The sequence below is a fragment of the Pempheris klunzingeri genome, chromosome 13, assembly GCF_042242105.1.
Source record: "Pempheris klunzingeri isolate RE-2024b chromosome 13, fPemKlu1.hap1, whole genome shotgun sequence".
In the NCBI taxonomy this organism is placed as follows: domain Eukaryota; kingdom Metazoa; phylum Chordata; class Actinopteri; order Acropomatiformes; family Pempheridae; genus Pempheris; species Pempheris klunzingeri.
Genome location: NC_092024.1, coordinates 23,877,076 through 23,896,300, shown reverse-complemented (window position 1 = coordinate 23,896,300; position 19,225 = coordinate 23,877,076). Strand labels below are relative to the sequence as shown.

At 42.8% G+C, this 19,225-nt stretch overlaps 1 protein-coding gene across 1 annotated transcript in view; it reads left to right on the top strand.

The window, feature by feature from the left end:
- The first annotated feature begins 298 nt into the window (after positions 1 to 298).
- Positions 299 to 19,225, top strand: part of LOC139212026 (uncharacterized) — a 19,364-nt gene continuing 437 nt past the window's right edge. The window contains exons 1-18 of the mRNA XM_070842465.1: positions 299 to 414; positions 854 to 970; positions 1,054 to 1,167; positions 1,264 to 1,395; positions 1,583 to 1,649; positions 2,584 to 2,791; positions 2,894 to 4,682; positions 4,792 to 4,965; positions 5,272 to 5,439; positions 11,804 to 11,929; positions 12,013 to 12,126; positions 12,223 to 12,354; positions 12,542 to 12,611; positions 13,554 to 13,761; positions 13,864 to 15,658; positions 15,768 to 15,941; positions 16,337 to 16,504; positions 16,898 to 19,225. The exon at positions 16,898 to 19,225 is cut by the window's right edge and continues 437 nt beyond it. Of these exons, the coding sequence (XP_070698566.1) occupies positions 335 to 414; positions 854 to 970; positions 1,054 to 1,167; positions 1,264 to 1,395; positions 1,583 to 1,649; positions 2,584 to 2,791; positions 2,894 to 4,682; positions 4,792 to 4,965; positions 5,272 to 5,439; positions 11,804 to 11,929; positions 12,013 to 12,126; positions 12,223 to 12,354; positions 12,542 to 12,611; positions 13,554 to 13,761; positions 13,864 to 15,658; positions 15,768 to 15,941; positions 16,337 to 16,504; positions 16,898 to 16,949 (5,688 nt within the window). The 5' untranslated portion in view covers positions 299 to 334 and the 3' untranslated portion in view covers positions 16,950 to 19,225. The remainder of the gene's footprint in view (positions 415 to 853; positions 971 to 1,053; positions 1,168 to 1,263; positions 1,396 to 1,582; positions 1,650 to 2,583; positions 2,792 to 2,893; positions 4,683 to 4,791; positions 4,966 to 5,271; positions 5,440 to 11,803; positions 11,930 to 12,012; positions 12,127 to 12,222; positions 12,355 to 12,541; positions 12,612 to 13,553; positions 13,762 to 13,863; positions 15,659 to 15,767; positions 15,942 to 16,336; positions 16,505 to 16,897) is intronic.

Below are 19,225 nucleotides of genomic sequence, written 5' to 3'. Positions count from 1 at the left end.
GTACTAACATGTTTAAATATAAATATAGAAATATATACTTGTGCATCATGCATAAAATGCAGAAAATTTAAAAGAAACATATTTTAAACTGTTGTAATCTCGTTAATCCACCTGTGGTTTGTGGGGCTGCAAAGTGTGTGTGTGTGTGTGTGTGTGTGTGTGTGTGTGTGTGTGTGTGTGTGTGTGTGCGCGTGTGGTGCAGCTCTATCAGTAACAGCCAGTAAGTGGAGCAGCAGCTGATAATGTCAGATTACTTAAAGGATGATACCAGTTGAAATACATAAAGATCCGTGTTTCCTCTTTCCTCCAGACTAACGTGTGTGAGTTCAGCAGCATGGATCAGTGTGAGGACGGACAGGAGGGGGTCCCTCCCGCTAAACGGCTCCGGCTCAGGGACCGCGGCGCCGGCCAGAGGTGAGATGAGGATCTCTAACCGTCCACGACTCTTCTGCACCGCCGTTATTCTCACTCAGGGCTTTAAAGGACGACGACCCTCTGCTGCAAAGACGTCGGCTGTCTGGACCATAAAACATTCGCCTTAGATTTTACTAAACCTCTGTGTTCAGCTTGAGCAGCGTTCTTCTTCACATACATCTTTATTCTGAAAATAAAACCAGTCCTCAAACAAACCTCAGAGTTTCTGAATGACCCATGATTTAGAAACTTTAAGTTTCTAACTTCACTTTAAGCTGCTGCAAGTTGTTCACATCTATAAGAAACACATTTAAAAGAAACGCAGCCTGTTCGGTCATGTTAGGAGCACCAAAATCACAGAAAATACACACACATACATTATAGCATTTTGTCTTTTTGGGCATGTGAGCTTCACAGAATTGTTTTTTTTTTTTCACAGGCGACCAGTTTCTCCTGAACCTGAACCTGAACCTGAACCCAGCCACGTGTCCTTGAGGAGCACCTGCTCAAGGGATATGTTGATCGAGTTCAAAGACAAACATTTATCCCACCACAAGTAAGTGATCAGTCTTTCACACAGGCAGAATTTTGCAGAAAACCATCTATGAGCTTCAGTAAATGGGGTTTTTCCATTTTCAGGCCAGTTTCTCCTGAACCTGAACCTGAACCTGAACCCAGCCATGTGTCCTTGAGGAGCACCTGCTCAAGGGATATGTTGATCGAGTTCAAAGACAGACATTTATCCCACCAAAAGTAAGTGATCAGAAAAATAACACTTTGGAAGCATTTCACACAGGCACACTTTTGCAGATAATATGTGAGCTTCAGTAAATGGGGTTTTTCTGTCAGGATTCGAAAGAGACCAGTTCCTCCTGAACCTGAACCTGAACCTGAACCTGAACCCAGCCATGTGTCCTTGAGGAGCACCTGCTCCAGGGATATGTTAATCGAGTTTAAACCAGCACAATCATCTGACACAAAGTAAGTTGTAATTGGCATTTAAGTTAAGATTATTAATGTTTTGTTATTTTCTTCAAGGCAAACAGCAGTTTGACATCACATACGTTTTTTCTTTTAGCCTTTGTTTGATGTAGTATTTCGTGGTGTTTGTAGCCTTGAGTTGGTCCAACAAGAAGAGCTTCTGTCTAATTCTTTGATTCCTCCACAGAGTCGACCAGGAGAGCTCTGAGCTTCCCAGTGGTCAGTCTGCCCAGCAGCATGGAACAACCTTTAAGGTCTGTACACGCACAAGAAACTTTATTTCAGCTGTAAATGGCATGATATAGCAAATTCTCAAATATTGGCTCGGTCCTCACTTCAGAGTAACTGATGAGAGAAGCAGGTTTTTATTTGAGACTCACCAAAGCTGTGGAGTTTTGTAGAGAAAAAGCACCAAAAAAAGGAAATGAGGATGCGTAAATCAGGACCTGGTGACTCCAGGTAATCCTCAGACCATTTGTGAGAAGTTTCATGTAGGAACTATGTTTTACCAAACTCACTGCTGAGCTAAAGGCTAAATCCCACTGGGGATGCATCGTGGTCTGGCTGTTTCCAGAAGCGTCTGGTCTGCATCAAAAGGCTCAGAGCAGATGAGGCTGGTAGGAAGTGAAGACAAGCAAACGGCAAAGAGAATCCACTCAGTTTTCAAAATAAAAGCCCCCGTGCAGACTTTCAGTGGTTTTTTCTAGCAGCACAGCAGTATTATTCTCGGTCAGAGGGTTTTTAACACCATGGATGACCAAAGGTTCATCCTGGATGTGGAGAAACACTCTGACTTTAGCTGCTGTCTGTAGCTACAGCACAACAAAGCAGGAAATACATCCAAGAAATATACAACAAAAGAGGAAACAAAGACTGTTTCCTCATGATAAAATCATGAAAATGACCAAATCAACAAAACCTACACCTCCCAACCGTCTCACCGTGCTCACAACAAGGTCTGTTGACTATCTTGAGTAACCAGGTCGTGATTTCTGCAATGAGACGTTGCTGTTGAGCTGAGTGCCATTCAGGTCTTTTGCATTCACGAAAAGGTAAACATCTCTATGGCCAATATCTTGGCAAGGATTAGGGTACCAAAACAGACCAAAACAATCTGGATGGATACATAGCACCATAGGAAAGAGGAGAAATATGTATTTATGTGTAACCAATTCAATACTTTTCCAGCTCCTGCAGGAGAACATTTCTACTTTTATGAATGAAGAGCTGAAGCAGATCGAGATGAATCTGGGTTCAGATCACCCAGAATGCTTCCAGAGTCAGAGCGAGGAGGAGGACGAGCAGAGGAGCAGCAGCAGAGAGGCATTTCTGAAGATCATACAGAACTTCCTGAGGAAAATGAAGCAGGAAGAGCTGGCTGACCGTCTGCAGAGCCGTAAGTGGATTGTTCCAAAGATTCAACATGCTGGATAAAGGGGACCTTCACTAATGTACTCTTGTATAATTCATTTACTTTATGTCTTTTGTGTTTATGCAGGAAGTCAGGCTGCAGTTTGTCAGCGTAACCTTAAAACTAACCTGAAGAGGAAGTTCCAGTGTGTGTTTGAGGGGGTCCCCAAAGCAGGAAACCCAACCCCTCTGAACCAGATCTACACAGAGCTCCTCATCACAGAAGGAGGGACTGCAGATGTCAACGACGAGCACGAGGTCAGACAGATTGAAGAAGCATTCAGAAAACCAGCCTCACCAGAAAAGGCAATCAGATTTGAAGATATTTTTAAACCCTCAACCCCACCGATCAGAACGGTGATCACAAAGGGAGTGGCCGGCATCGGGAAGAAAATCTTAACACAGAAGTTCACTCTGGACTGGGCTGAAGACAAAGCCAACCAGGACACACAGTTCATGTTTCCTTTCACTTTCAGAGAGCTGAATGTGCTGAAAGAGAAAAAGTACAGCTTGGTGGAACTCATTCACCGATTCTTTTCTGAAACCAAAGAAGCAGGAATCTGCAGGTTTGAAGAGTTCAAGGTTCTGTTCATCTTTCACAGTCTGGACGAGTGTCGACTTCCTCTGGACTTCCACAACAGTGAGGTCCTGACTGACGTTACCGAGGCAGCCTCGGTGGATGTGCTGCTGACAAACCTGATCAGGGGGAACCTGCTTCCCTCCGCTCGCGTCTGGATAACCACACGACCTGCAGCAGCCAGTCAGATCCCTGCTGACCGTGTTGACATGGTGACAGAGGTCAAAGGGTTCACTGATGAACAGAAGGAGGAGTACTTCAGGAAGAGAATCACAGATGAGGAGCAGGCCGACAGGATCATCGCCCACGTCAAGACGTCCCGAAGCCTCCACATCATGTGCCACATCCCGGTCTTCTGCTGGATCACCGCTACGGTTCTGGAGGACGTGTTGAAAAACAGAGCAGGAGGAGAGCTGCCTAAGACCCTGACTGAGATGTACATCCACTTCCTGGTGGTTCAGTGCAAACTGAAGAAAATCAAGTACGATGGAGGAGCTGAGACAGATTCACACTGGAGTCCAGAGAGCAGGAAGATGATCGAGTCTCTGGGAAAACTGGCTTTCAAGCAGCTGCAGAAAGGGAACCTGATCTTCTATGACACAGACCTGACAGAGTGCAGCATCGATATCAAAGAAGCCTCAGTGTACTCAGGAGTGTTCACGCAGATCTTTAAAGAGGAGAGAGGACTGTACCAGGACAAGGTCTTCTGCTTCGTCCATCTGAGCATTCAGGAGTTTCTGGCTGCTCTTTATGTCTATCTGACCTTCATCAACTCTGGTGTCAACCAGCTGTCAGAAGAACAAGCAGCCTCCCAGAAGTTGAGAAGACAAGACAAACCTGCACTCACACAGTTCTACCGGAGTGCCGTGGACAAGGCCTTAAGGAGTCCAAATGGACACCTGGACTTGTTCCTCCGCTTCCTCCTGGGCCTTTCACTGCAGACCAATCAGGCTCACCTGCGAGGCCTGCTGACAGACTCAGGAACCTCACAGACCAATCAGGATTCAGTCAAGTACATCCAGGAGAAGATTGAGGCGGAGCCGTGTCTGGAAAGAAGCATCAATCTGTTCCACTGTCTGATTGAACTGAATGATTGTTCTCTAGTGGAGGAGATCCAACAGTCCCTGAGTTCAGGAAGACTTTCCATTGAGAAACTCCGTCCCGCTCAAAGGTCAGCGCTGGTCTTCATCTTACTTTCATCAGAGAAAGATCTGGTCGTGTTTGACCTGAAGAAATACTCTGCTTCAGAGGAGGCTCTTCTCGTTCTGCTGCCAGTGGTCAAAGCCTCCAAGAAAGCTGTGTAAGCACACAGATATTCGCATTTCCAGAGAATATTTGAAATGCACAACCAATCTTTTCAGCAGGAGAGACGAGTTACTTGTGCTTTAACTTTTCCGTTGTCCTTCCAGGCTGAGCGGCTGTAACCTCTCAGAAAGAAGCTGCGAATCTCTGTCCTCGATTCTCAGCTCCCAGTCCTGTAGTCTGACGGAGCTGGACCTGAGTAACAACGACCTGCGGGATTCAGGAGTGAAGCTCTTGTCTGCTGGACTGAGGAGTCCAAGCTGCACACTGGAAACTCTCAGGTCAGATCACCGTTACTGCCTCTTCATTTTGAACCACTATTGTCATCTCTAAGCTGCCTCTTGCATGTCACATGGATTTTGAATCTCTGTAGTTTAGATTATACACCCAAGGAGTCAATAGTGCTACCCCAACCCTCATAGTACCCTGAGATGATCGGACATTTGCACAGCTGCAAATAGCTGGACGGACCACAACTACTGGGACAAAATACTAAGTCAAATACAAATATGAAAAGCAGGGCACCTTAAAACACTAAACTCTGTCAGTGTAAGTAATATCTGCTTTTTGTGTGTGTGTGTTTGCAGCCTCTCCGGCTGTCAGATCACAGAGGAAGGCTTTGAGTCCCTGGCTTCAGCTCTGAGGTCCAACCCTTCCCATCTGAGAGAGCTGGACCTGAGCTACAATCATCCAGGAGAGTCGGGAGTGAACCAGATGTCTGTTATACTGCAGAATACAGGCTGGAGACTGGACAGGTATGGACGGGCGTGTTGCAGCCAAACAACTCTGGAAACAAGCTGGGGAAAACAAAGCCTGCGTCATATATGGGTTTTTGTCGTTTCCCAAAATATCTCCATTGGTTTTTTTTCAGCATTATAAGGCAGTTTGGCAGGTACATAAAAAGAAGATGGTAACGAATCTGCTGTAGTAGAGTTTGTTTTAAATTAATCAGACCTGAATCTGTGTAAAAGACAAAAAAAAACAGACGAGTTAACCATTTACACATAAACAGAATGGAGTTAAATTCACCTGGATGTATTAATGCTTTTGAAAAGAAGGACCAAACTGTGTCAGAGAGAGTTTGTGTTTATGTTTTGGTGCTGAAAGAGGATGCACTGGTCTGACCACTTCCTCTTCTTCTCGTCAGGGTGGAGCCCGGTGGAGGCCGATGGCTGAGACCACATCTGAGCAAGGTGTGAAAACATGAAATGAAAACAAAGCGGCGCACATTCAACCGTCTTCATCACTCATCCAGATCTCCATCGGTTCCCTGTGAGCAGTCTGATCAGTCATATCCTGATACGAGCTGCTGTGTAGAAATGGTCTGAGTGGTTACTGGAAGGTTGAGTGGCGAGGAAGAGTTTTTATATTAGTGACTTGCAGAAGAACGTCTTTCTAAAAAGTCTCCTCATGAAGACTTTCTTTACTTTTAACAGCAAAAGTTGTGACACCATGCGGCCAAAGTTTGGCGATCTCCAGGCACGGATGGTCATCACAAAACGAAATTAACAGCAGGACACAGGAACAGAGAGCTAACCTCGGGTCAGCCAAGCTGGAAAAGACAAAATTTCACATTAATTGGACTTAATTGGACTTCTGTTGAGACTAAAATACTCTTATTTCCTCTTTTACGTCGACTTTTTAAGGCAGTAATGTTGCGCCATTTTTCTGTGTCCAACATACTTACATGAAATGGGGGGGGTGGGGTCAATATTGTCAGCTTTAGTGAAAAAAATAAAAATTTGAGTCGGCAGGACATTGATGCTGGATACGAGACGGTCTTCTTTAAACGACATCCTACATCTGCAGCAAGCTATAAACAACCAGAATGTTCACATTTTAGATTTCTCAGATCAGAGAAAATACACAGAAGTCAAATATATATTGTACATACATGATATAGTGCTGACATTATCCGCTTCAGTTTCAATGTTTGAAATCACTTTAACGGTAAAACCACATGGTTTCTCTGAAGAAAATGTAATGGCTATGATGTATTGTTGATTATGTGTTTATAATAGTTGTTAAGTTTGATGCGTAGAGTTAGATATGAAGTTTATAACACTACTTTTCATCTAATTTCATACCACAGCAGCAGGAAGAGAGACTTTTCATCTGAAACAGCAGATGTTTCGCACCTTAAATTCCTTGAATTTGTCCAGATTTCATGGAAAAACCTGCAAAGCGAGGAGTGAAGTCCACGTTGTTTTCAAACCAGATTCAACTTTTCATTATTGTTTAGACATTCGTTGAGACATACATTTGAACCCTGGGTAATTAAGTTTAATTATGTTAAACAAATACAAAACCTGTTATTTTCTTTTAAAGGTATTTTTTAAAACAGTAACTATACAGGGAAAGAAAACCGAAGGAGTGCGAGAAATCTGTAAAATCAATGATACATTCAGGGTAAACAAGCGAAGCTGCTTTCCCATATCCTGCAACATACTGGTAGTTTGAGTTCCTGCCAGAACATGTTTGCATCGTTTAATGTTTTAAAAAACGTAATTTTTCTCATAGCGGACGTCGCTGCAGCAGCTTCTGTCCGAACGCCCCCAATTTTCAAAGAACAGAACGACCTGCTGCTTCAGTCTCCACATCTTTCTGCTGCTATAGCTATCAAAAGTGTGGGGAAAAGAAATTGAAAAGAAATTGGTGCGTTGCATGTTCAGTTGATTATGACGTCATAAGGGGAGCCAAATGTAAACCGAGCGTTTTCAGGCAGGCTTAGTGAAAGACGGAGCAGGTGAAGGAGAGAGAGGACGGCCTTTTGTCATAGTTTGAAGGGTTTTTAATTCAATTTAATTCAGTCGTTTTATTGTCATATTCTTCTTGTCTTTTTTTATTATTATTCTTATTGTCATATCTATATCTACATATATCTATCTATATTGATATATATAGATGCATATATTGTCATATTCTTATGTCTTTTTAGTATTATTAGTATTACTTTCTAACAAGATAGTGCCAAGTGAGTGGCACTTTTTGCTTTTCTTTACGTTTTACGTGCCTGCAGCAGTCGTCCCTGTTCACGTTCACACTTTAATGTGAAGCCGGTGAGACTGGTGCTGTGTTTTTTACTTTTTTCTGGGCTGTTTAACGCTGCGTCGGCCAACACAGTCATCCACGGCCCAGGTGTTTACACTTTATAACACTACTTTTCATCTAATTTCATACCACAGCAGCAGGAAGAGAGACTTTTCATCTGAAACAGCAGATGTTTCGCACCTTAAATTCCTTGAATTTGTCCAGATTTCATGGAAAAACCTGCAAAGCGAGGAGTGAAGTCCACGTTGTTTTCAAACCAACTTTTCATTATTGTTTAGACATTCGTTGAGACATACATTTGAACCCTGGGTAGTGAAGTTTAATTATGTTAAACAAATACTATACAGGGAGAGAAAACCGAACGATATGTTATAATGTTAATGTTATAAAAAATGTCATTTTTCTCACAGCGGACGTCGCTGCAGCAGCTTCTGTCTGAACGTCAGTAACATTAAAAGGTCCAGCCAACTCTTTAACCTTAATCCTATCCTACATGATGGACTTCTTTGTGTTGGTGGGAGACTCAGGTTTAACTCCCACTCAAGAGCAAAAGCACCCAGTTATTCTCCCGAAGGACAGCCACATCACTAATCTGATTTTGTCTTACTACCACTGTTATGAGAATTGCCATCCAAGGACATGCTCACGAATTGCCAGACAGAGTGGCAATCGAGGGTGTGCTCTGCAACGGTGGGAAGCCTCATATCTACAAGAACAAGAGGAAGTTCTCACGCCAGTAGATGATCACACGATGTGTGAGAACTACACCCACAACGCCCATTATAAAACCTAACTGTATATGCTCACCAGATGAGCCTTTTACTCTGTAACCTCTGTGATATTGTTGCACTGTTGAACGCTCCTCTTGCATGCAAGATTAAAACTTTGTTATAATTCACAAGCTGGCTCCGATCTCCTCTATCTAAAGAAGAAGTCTTCTGACAGCCACAAGCAGATCTGCCACCAAGGCAGAAATCAAACATTGATGGAGCTCAGAACAAATGGGTTTTGGGTAATTGGTGGAGGCAAAACTAATACATAGGTGTGTGCTGTGTCGTAGGCAGAGAAGGCCAGCGGAGGAGCAAAAGATGTCTGAACTCCCTGATGAGCGCTGTGAAGCGGATGGTATTAACATTCAAAGGGCGACTATTAACAATGGCCATTGCTTCATAGAAAAGTGTTCTGAGAGAAGCATCATCTAGCCCTTGTAGTGTCTGATATGTGCCTTTAGGGCATATGATGTAGCAGTGGTCAGTGTTTCTCTGTTTTGGATCTGTGATCGATTATCTGGAGACGGAGAGGCTGGGAATTGCCTGACCTGGCCAGGGGAGATCTGACCTTTGATACTGGGGGATGGTGTCCTTCTAATATATCCTTGTACCCCTAAAACAAAGAATAGAACTGTTATATGGATGAAAACCAGATGTTGGGATGTATGGTCAAGGGGGTATAAAGAAGTGACCAGAGAGGTGGCTCGAGGAAGACGAGGACAGAGAGACAGCAGATTCGGCCGGGGGTTACGCTGTCTGTTCCTAGAATTGGCTGAACGTCTTCCCAGGCCTCCATGGTCCCTGTTAGACAACTGACCTTTTTGCAATAAACCTATTTTATTCACTAAGTCGTTGTCAGCGGAAGTTTCCTTTCATCAACTGCATATCATCATCATCAGAGAAGATACGACACCCTCTTGGACACTGAGCAATTGTTACACTAAGTACATTACGGATGGTGCGGATCTGTCGTTCCCAAACACCACCTGTGTGACTGGCTGAAGGCGCGTTGTAAACAAACTCACGCTGCCTTTCTGCCAGAAAAGTCTCAATTGAATCAATGTCAGATTGCTTCAGTCCCTCTTTGAATTCATTGTTAGCTCCAATGAAGTTTGTACCTTGATCACAACGCAGTTGAGACACTGCTCCTCGAAGACTGATGAAACACCTTAAAGCAGGGGGGTCAAACTCAATCAAAGAAAGGGCCAAAATGTAAAACAGGGTCAAAGTCGCAGACAACATTTAGTGAAGACTCTAAAAGTGACTCTTTTATTATAGTATATAATATATTTTTATAATAATAATAATAATAATATATATTTTATCCAGAAATATGAATGTAAACAGCCAAACTTCAACAACTTTTCTTCAATAAAATAAATAGAATTTTAAATTATTTTTTTTATTTTTGTACTCATCCTCACGTTTTGTCTCATAGTGTCGTCTTATATTTCTATTCTTTAATTATGGTCACATCAGCTCCACAAACAACACACACAGGTTCACCTCCGACAGACAAACAGGTAAAACTGTTGAAAGTCTCTGTTTTCAAAGTGCACTTTTCGTTTAGTCATTTATTTTGGGGGGTTCTAGCTTAATGGCTCGTTTCCACTAGAACCTACTGAGTAGAGCTCAGAACCTACTGAGTAGAGCTCAGTAGGTTCGGGCCATTCTTAATATATAATATATATATATATAATATATATAAATATATAATAATAGTCTCATGACATTATCTCGCGGGCCGTATGTGGTTGAGTTTGACATTTGTGTTCTCAGGCGCGCCCGCAGCTTTAGTTTCACTTTCTGTTCTTCTCGTGGCGCAGCTCACTTTGTGCGTCTCAACACGAAGGCTGGAGGTAAAGTATCACGTCTGGTCGGTGTTAGTCGTTAGTTTTAGTTTAACTTGAGCTGTTTTAGTCCAGTTTCAGCAGAGACGAACCAGAAATTCTTCTTTTCTCAAAAACTGTGAGTTTAGCTGTAAACTCTGAGGAGGAGGAGGAGGAAGAGGAGGAGGAAGAGGACTGCAGCCATGTCTGCAACAATATCTGTTTTTTTTCTGTAAACACACCAGAGATTCATTGATATCCGTCTCTTAAGCTTTTATTGAGACTGGATCGATGAGTTTGCGTCTGTATTAATGTAAAACTTCTCCTGGAAGCGAAAGTACAAACATGAAGTACTGAAGTATTTCTGTCTTTTACTGCAGTTTTACTTTGATGAATATTTGTTTGTAGGTTTAGAAGTTACCTCCAATATCAATATATATTAAATAGTTAACTTAAATATAAATATAGAAATATATACTTGTGCATCATGCATAAAATGCAGAAAATTAAAAAGAAACATCATATTTTAAACTGTTGTAATCTCGTTAATCCACCTGTGGTTTGTGGGGCTGCAAAGTGTGTGTGTGTGTGTGTGTGTGTGTGTGTGTGGTGCAGCTCTATCAGTAACAGCCAGTAAGTGGAGCAGCAGCTGATAATGTCAGATTACTTAAAGGATGATACTAGTTGAAATACGTCGGCTGTCTGGACCATAAAACATTCGCCTTAGACTTTACTAAACCTCTGTGTTCAGCTTGAGCAGCGTTCTTCTTCACATACATCTTTGAAAGACATTCTGAAAGTAAAACCAGTCCTCAAACAAACCTCAGAGTTTCTGAATGACCCATGATTTAGAAACACTTTCACTTTAAGATGCTGCAAGTTGTTCACATCTATAAGAAACACATTCAAAAAGAAACGCAGCCTGTTCGGTCATGTTAGGAGCACCAAAATCACAGAAAATACACACACATACATTATAGCATTTTGTCTTTTTGGGCATGTGAGCTTCACAGAATTGTTTTTTTTTTTTCACAGGCGACCAGTTTCTCCTGAACCTGAACCTGAACCTGAACCTGAACCTGAACCTGAACCCAGCCACGTGTCCTTGAGGAGCAACTGCTCAAGGAATATGTTGATCGAGTTCAAAGACAAACATTTATCCCACCACAAGTAAGTGATCAGTCTTTCACACAGGCAGAATTTTGCAGAAAACCATCTATGAGCTTCAGTAAATGGGGTTTTTCCATTTTCAGGACAGTTTCTCCTGTACCTGAACCTGAACCTGAACCTGAACCCAGCCATGTGTCCTTGAGGAGCACCTGCTCAAGGAATATGTTGATCGAGTTCAAAGACAGACATTTATCCCACCAAAAGTAAGTGATCAGAAAAATAACACTTTGGAAGCATTTCACACAGGCACACTTTTGCAGATAATATGTGAGCTTCAGTAAATGGGGTTTTTCTGTCAGGATTCGAAAGAGACCAGTTCCTCCTGAACCTGAACCTGAACCTGAACCCAGCCATGTGTCCTTGAGGAGCACCTGCTCAAGGGATATGTTGATCGAGTTCAAAGACGGACATTTATCCCACCACAAGTAAGTGATCAGTCTTTCACACAGGCAGAATTTTGCAGAAAACCATCTATGAGCTTCAGTAAATGGGGTTTTTCCATTTTCAGGACAGTTTCTCCTGAACCTGAACCTGAACCTGAACCCAGCCATGTGTCCTTGAGGAGCACCTGCTCAAGGGATATGTTGATCGAGTTCAAAGACGGACATTTATCCCACCAAAAGTAAGTGATCAGAAAAATAACACTTTGGAAGCATTTCACACAGGCACAATTTTGCAGATAATATGTGAGCTTCAGTAAATGGGGTTTTTCTGTCAGGATTCGAAAGAGACCAGTTCCTCCTGAACCTGAACCTGAACCTGAACCTGAACCCAGCCATGTGTCCTTGAGGAGCACCTGCTCAAGGGATATGTTATTCGAGTTTAAACCAGCACAATCATCTGACACAAAGTAAGTTGTAATTGGCATTTAAGTTAAGATTATTAATGTTTTGTTATTTTCTTCAAGGCAAACAGCAGTTTGACATCACATACGTTTTTTCTTTTAGCCTTTGTTTGATGCAGTATTTCGTGGTGTTTGTAGCCTTGAGTTGGTCCAACAACAAGAGCTTCTGTCTAATTCTTTGATTCCTCCACAGAGTCGACCAGGAGAGCTCTGAGCTTCCCAGTGGTCAGTCTGCCCAGCAAAATCTAACAACCATATTTGAGGTCTGTACACGCACAAGAAACTTTATTTCAGCTGTAAATGGCATGATATAGCAAATTCTCAAATATTGGCTCGGTCCTCACTTCAGAGTAACTGATGAGAGAAGCAGGTTTTTATTTGAGACTCACCAAAGCTGTGGAGTTTTGTAGAGAAAAAGCACCAAAAAAAGGAAATGAGGATGCGTAAATCAGGACCTGGTGACTCCAGGTAATCCTCAGACCATTTGTGAGAAGTTTCATGTAGGAACTATGTTTTACCAAACTCACTGCTGAGCTAAAGGCTAAATCCCACTGGGGATGCATCGTGGTCTGGCTGTTTCCAGAAGCGTCTGGTCTGCATCAAAAGGCTCAGAGCAGATGAGGCTGGTAGGAAGTGAAGACAAGCAAACGGCAAAGAGAATCCACTCAGTTTTCAAAATAAAAGCCCCCGTGCAGACTTTCAGTGGTTTTTTCTAGCAGCACATCAGTATTATTCTCGGTCAGAGGGTTTTTAACACCATGGATGACCAAAGGTTCATCCTGGATGTGGAGAAACACTCTGACTTTAGCTGCTGTCTGTAGCTACAGCACAACAAAGCAGGAAATACATCCAAGAAATATACAACAAAAGAGGAAACAAAGACTGTTTCCTCATGATAAAATCATGAAAATGACCAAATCAACAAAACCTACACCTCCCAACCGTCTCACCGTGCTCACAACAAGGTCTGTTGACTATCTTGAGTAACCAGGTCGTGATTTCTGCAATGAGACGTTGCTGTTGAGCTGAGTGCCATTCAGGTCTTTTGCATTCACGAAAAGGTAAACATCTCTATGGCCAATATCTCCAAAACTTGGCAAGGATTAGGGTACCAAAACAGACCAAAACAATCTGGATGGATACATAGCACCATAGGAAAGAGGAGAAATATGTATTTATGTGTAACCAATTCAATACTTTTCCAGCTCCTGCAGGAGAACATTTCTACTTTTATGAATGAAGAGCTGAAGCAGATCGAGATGAATCTGGGTTCAGATTACCCAGAATGCTTCCAGAGTCAGAGCGAGGAGGAGGACGAGCAGAGGAGCAGCAGCAGAGAGGCATTTCTGAAGATCACACAGAACTTCCTGAGGAAAATGAAGCAGGAAGAGCTGGCTGACCGTCTGCAGAGCCGTAAGTGGATTGTTCCAAAGATTCAACATGCTGGATAAAGGGGACCTTCACTAATGTACTCTTGTATAATTCATTTACTTTATATCTTGTGTGTTTATGCAGGAAGTCAGGCTGCAGTTTGTCAGCGTAACCTTAAAACTAACCTGAAGAGGAAGTTCCAGTGTGTGTTTGAGGGGGTCCCCAAAGCAGGAAACCCAACCCCTCTGAACCAGATCTACACAGAGCTCCTCATCACAGAAGGAGGGACTGCAGATGTCAACAACGAGCACGAGGTCAGACAGATTGAAGAAGCATTCAGAAAACCAGCCTCACCAGAAAAGGCAATCAGATTTGAAGATATTTTTAAACCCTCAACCCCATCGATCAGAACGGTGATCACAAAGGGAGTGGCCGGCATCGGGAAGAAAATCTTAACACAGAAGTTCACTCTGGACTGGGCTGAAGACAAAGCCAACCAGGACACACAGTTCATGTTTCCTTTCACTTTCAGAGAGCTGAATGTGCTGAAAGAGAAAAAGTACAGCTTGGTGGAACTCATTCACAGATTCTTTTCTGAAACCAAAGATGCAGGAATCTGCGGGTTTGAAGAGTTCAAGGTTCTGTTCATCTTTCACAGTCTGGATGAGTGTCGACTTCCTCTGGACTTCCACAACAGTGAGGTCCTGACTGACGTTACCGAGGCAGCCTCGGTGGATGTGCTGCTGACAAACCTGATCAGGGGGAACCTGCTTCCCTCCGCTCGCGTCTGGATAACCACACGACCTGCAGCAGCCAATCAGATCCCTCCTGAGTGTGTTGACATGGTGACAGAGGTCAGAGGGTTCACTGATGAACAGAAGGAGGAGTTCTTCAGGAAGAGATTCACAGATGAGCAGGCCGACAGGATCATCGCCCACATCAAGAAGTCACGAAGCCTCCACATCATGTGCTACATCCCGGTCTTCTGCTGGATCACCGCTATGGTTCTGGAGGACGTGTTGAAAAACAGAGCAGGAGGAGAGCTGCCCAAGACCCTGACTGAGATGTACATCCACTTCCTGGTGGTTCAGTGCAAACTGAAGAAAATCAAGTACGATGGAGGAGCTGAGACAGATTCACACTGGAGTCCAGAGAGCAGGAAGATGATCGAGTCTCTGGGAAAACTGGCTTTCAAGCAGCTGCAGAAAGGGAACCTGATCTTCTATGACACAGACCTGACAGAGTGCGGCATCGATATCAAAGAAGCCTCAGTGTACTCAGGAGTGTTCACGCAGATCTTTAAAGAGGAGAGAGGACTGTACCAGAACAAGGTCTTCTGCTTCGTCCATCTGAGCATTCAGGAGTTTCTGGCTGCTCTTTATGTCCATCTGACCTTCATCAACTCTGGTGTCAACCAGCTGTCAGAAGAACAAGCAGCCTCCCAGAAGTTGAGAAGGCGAAGAAGACTAGACAAACCTGCACTCACACAGTTCTACCGGAGTGCCGTGGACAAGGCCTTAAGGAGTCCAAATGGACACCTGGACTTGTTCCTCCGCTTCCTCCTGGGCCTTTCACTGCAGACCAATCAGGCTCACCTGCGAGGCCTGCTGACAGACTCAGGAACCTCACAGATCAATCAGGATTCAGTCAAGTACATCCAGGAGAAGATTGAGGCGGAGCCGTGTCTGGAAAGAAGCATCAATCTGTTCCACTGTCTGATTGAACTGAATGATTGTTCTCTAGTGGAGGAGATCCAACAGTCCCTGAGTTCAGGAAGACTTTCCATTGAGAAACTCCGTCCCGCTCAAAGGTCAGCGCTGGTCTTCATCTTACTTTCATCAGAGAAAGATCTGGTCGTGTTTGACCTGAAGAAATACTCTGCTTCAGAGGAGGCTCTTCTCGTTCTGCTGCCAGTGGTCAAAGCCTCCAAGAAAGCTGTGTAAGCACACAGATATTCGCATTTCCAGAGAATATTTGAAATGCACAACCAATCTTTTCAGCAGGAGAGACGAGTTACTTGTGCTTTAACTTTTCCGTTGTTCTTCCAGGCTGAGCGGCTGTAACCTCTCAGAAAGAAGCTGCGAATCTCTGTCCTCGATTCTCAGCTCCCAGTCCTGTAGTCTGACGGAGCTGGACCTGAGTAACAACGACCTGCGGGATTCAGGAGTGAAGCTCTTGTCTGCTGGACTGAGGAGTCCAAGCTGCACACTGGAAACTCTCAGGTCAGATCACCGTTACTGCCTCTTCATTTTGAACCACTATTGTCATCTCTAAACTGCCTCTTGCATGTCACATGGATTTTGAATCTCTGTAGATTAGATTATACACCCAAGGAGTCAATAGTGCTACCCCAACCCTCATAGTACCCTGAGATGATCGGACATTTGCACAGCTGCAAATAGCTGGACGGCTATTTGCAGCTGCATTTATTTGCACATTTCAGTTTCTTTTATCGGTTTTCAGTCGCAGTTGAGTTGCGTTTAGACACCAAAACTACTGGGTTAAAATACTAAGTCAAATACAAATATGAAAAGCAGGGCACCTTAAAACACTAAACTCTGTCCAACATACACATCAGTGTAAGTAATATCTGCTTTTTGTGTGTGTGTGTTTGCAGCCTCTCCGGCTGTCAGATCACAGAGGAAGGCTTTGAGTCCCTGGCTTCAGCTCTGAGGTCCAACCCTTCCCATCTGAGAGAGCTGGACCTGAGCTACAATCATCCTGGAGAGTCGGGAGAGAACCAGATGTCTGTTATACTGCAGAATACAGGCTGGAGACTGGACAGGTATGGACGGGCGTGTTGCAGCCAAACAACTCTGGAAACAAGCTGGGGGAAAACAAAGCCTGCGTCATATATGGGTTTTTGTCGTTTCCCAAAATATCTCCATTGGTTTTTTTTCAGCATTATAAGGCAGTTTGGCAGGTACATAAAAAGAAGATGGTAAAGAATCTGCTGTAGTAGAGTTTGTTTGAAATGAATCAGACCTGACTCTGTGTAAAAGACAAAAAAAAACAGACGAGTTAACCATTTACACATAAACAGAATGGAGTTAAATTCACCTGGATGTATTAATGCTTTTGAAAAGAAGGACCAAACTGTGTCAGAGAGAGTTTGTGTTTATGTTTTGGTGCTGAAAGAGGATGCACTGGTCTGACCACTTCCTCTTCTTCTCGTCAGGGTGGAGCCCGGTGGAGGCCGATGGCTGAGACCACATCTGAGGAAGGTGTGAAAACATGAAATGAAAACAAAGCGGCGCACATTCAACCGTCTTCATCACTCATCCAGATCTCCATCGGTTCCCTGTGAGCAGTCTGATCAGTCATATCCTGATACGAGCTGCTGTGTAGAAATGGTCTGAGTGGTTACTGGAAGGTCGAGTGACGAGGAAGAGTTTTTAGTGACTTGCAGAAGAACAGAAGAACGTCTTTCTAAAAAGTCTCCTCATGAAGACTTTCTTTACTTTTAACAGCAAAAGTTGTGACACCATGCGGCCAAAGTTTGGCGATCTCCAGGCACGGATGGTCATCACAAAACGAAATTAACAGCAGGACACAGGAACAGAGAGCTAACCTCGGGTCAATTGGACTTCTGTTGAGACTAAAATACTCTCATTTCCTCTTTTACGTCGACTTTTCAAGGCGGTAATGTTGCGCCATTTTTCTGTGTCCAACATACTTACATGAAATGGGGGGGATGGGGTCAATATTGTCAGCTTTAGTGAAAAAAATAAAAATTTGAGTCGGCAGGACATTGATGCTGGATACGAGACGGTCTTCTTTAAACGACATCCTACATCTGCAGCAAGCTATAAACAACCAGAATGTTCACATTTTAGATTTCTCAGATCAGAGAAAATACACAGAAGTCAAATATATATTGTACATACATGATATAGTGCTGACATTATCCGCTTCAGTTTCAATGTTTGAAATCACTTTAACGGTAAAACCACATGGTTTCTCTGAAGAAAATGTAATGGCTATGATGTATTGTTGATTATGTGTTTATAATAGTTGTTAAGTTTGATGCGTAGAGTTAGATATGAAGTTTATAACACTACTTTTCATCTAATTTCATCTAACAGCAGCAGGAAGAGAGACTTTTCATCTGAAACAGCAGATGTTTCGCACCTTAAATTCCTTGAATTTGTCCAGATTTCATGGAAAAACCTGCAAAGCGAGGAGTGAAGTCCACGTTGTTTTCAAACCAGATTCAACTTTTCATTATTGTTTAGACATTCGTTGAGACATACATTTGAACCCTGGGTAATTAAGTTTAATTATGTTAAACAAATACAAAACCTGTTATTTTCTTTTAAAGGTATTTTTTAAAACAGTAACTATACAGGGAAAGAAAACCGAAGGAGTGCGAGAAATCTGTAAAATCAATGATACATTCAGGGTAAACAAGCGAAGCTGCTTTCCCATATCCTGCAACATACTGGTAGTTTGAGTTCCTGCCAGAACATGTTTGCATCGTTTAATGTTTTAAAAAACGTAATTTTTCTCATAGCGGACGTCGCTGCAGCAGCTTCTGTCCGAACGCCCCCAATTTTCAAAGAACAGAACGACCTGCAGCTTCAGTCTCCACATCTTTCTGCTGCTATAGCTATCAAAAGTGTGGGGAAAAGAAATTGAAAAGAAATTGGTGCGTTGCATGTTCAGTTGATTATGACGTCATAAGGGGAGCCAAATGTAAACCGAGCGTTTTCAGGCAGGCTTAGTGAAAGACGGAGCAGGTGAAGGAGAGAGAGGACGGCCTTTTGTCATAGTTTGAAGGGTTTTTAATTCAATTTAATTCAGTCGTTTTATTGTCATATTCTTCTTGTCTTTTTTTATTATTATTCTTATTGTCATATCTATATCTACATATATCTATCTATATTGATATATAGATGTACATATTGTCATATTCTTATGTCTTTTTAGTATTATTAGTATTACTTTCTAACAAGATAGTGCCAAGTGAGTGGCACTTTTTGCTTTTCTTTACGTTTTACGTGCCTGCAGCAGTCGTCCCTGTTCACGTTCACACTTTAATGTGAAGCCGGTGAGACTGGTGCTGTGTTTTTTACTTTTTTCTGGGCTGTTTAACGCTGCGTCGGCCAACACAGTCATCCACGGCCCAGGTGTTTACACTTTATAACACTACTTTTCATCTAATTTCATACCACAGCAGCAGGAAGAGAGACTTTTCATCTGAAACAGCAGATGTTTCGCACCTTAAATTCCTTGAATTTGTCCAGATTTCATGGAAAAACCTGCAAAGCGAGGAGTGAAGTCCACGTTGTTTTCAAACCAACTTTTCATTATTGTTTAGACATTCGTTGAGACATACATTTGAACCCTGGGTAGTGAAGTTTAATTATGTTAAACAAATACTATACAGGGAGAGAAAACCGAACGATATGTTATAATGTTAATGTTATAAAAAATGTCATTTTTCTCACAGCGGACGTCGCTGCAGCAGCGTCTGTCTGAACGTCAGTAACATTAAAAGGTCCAG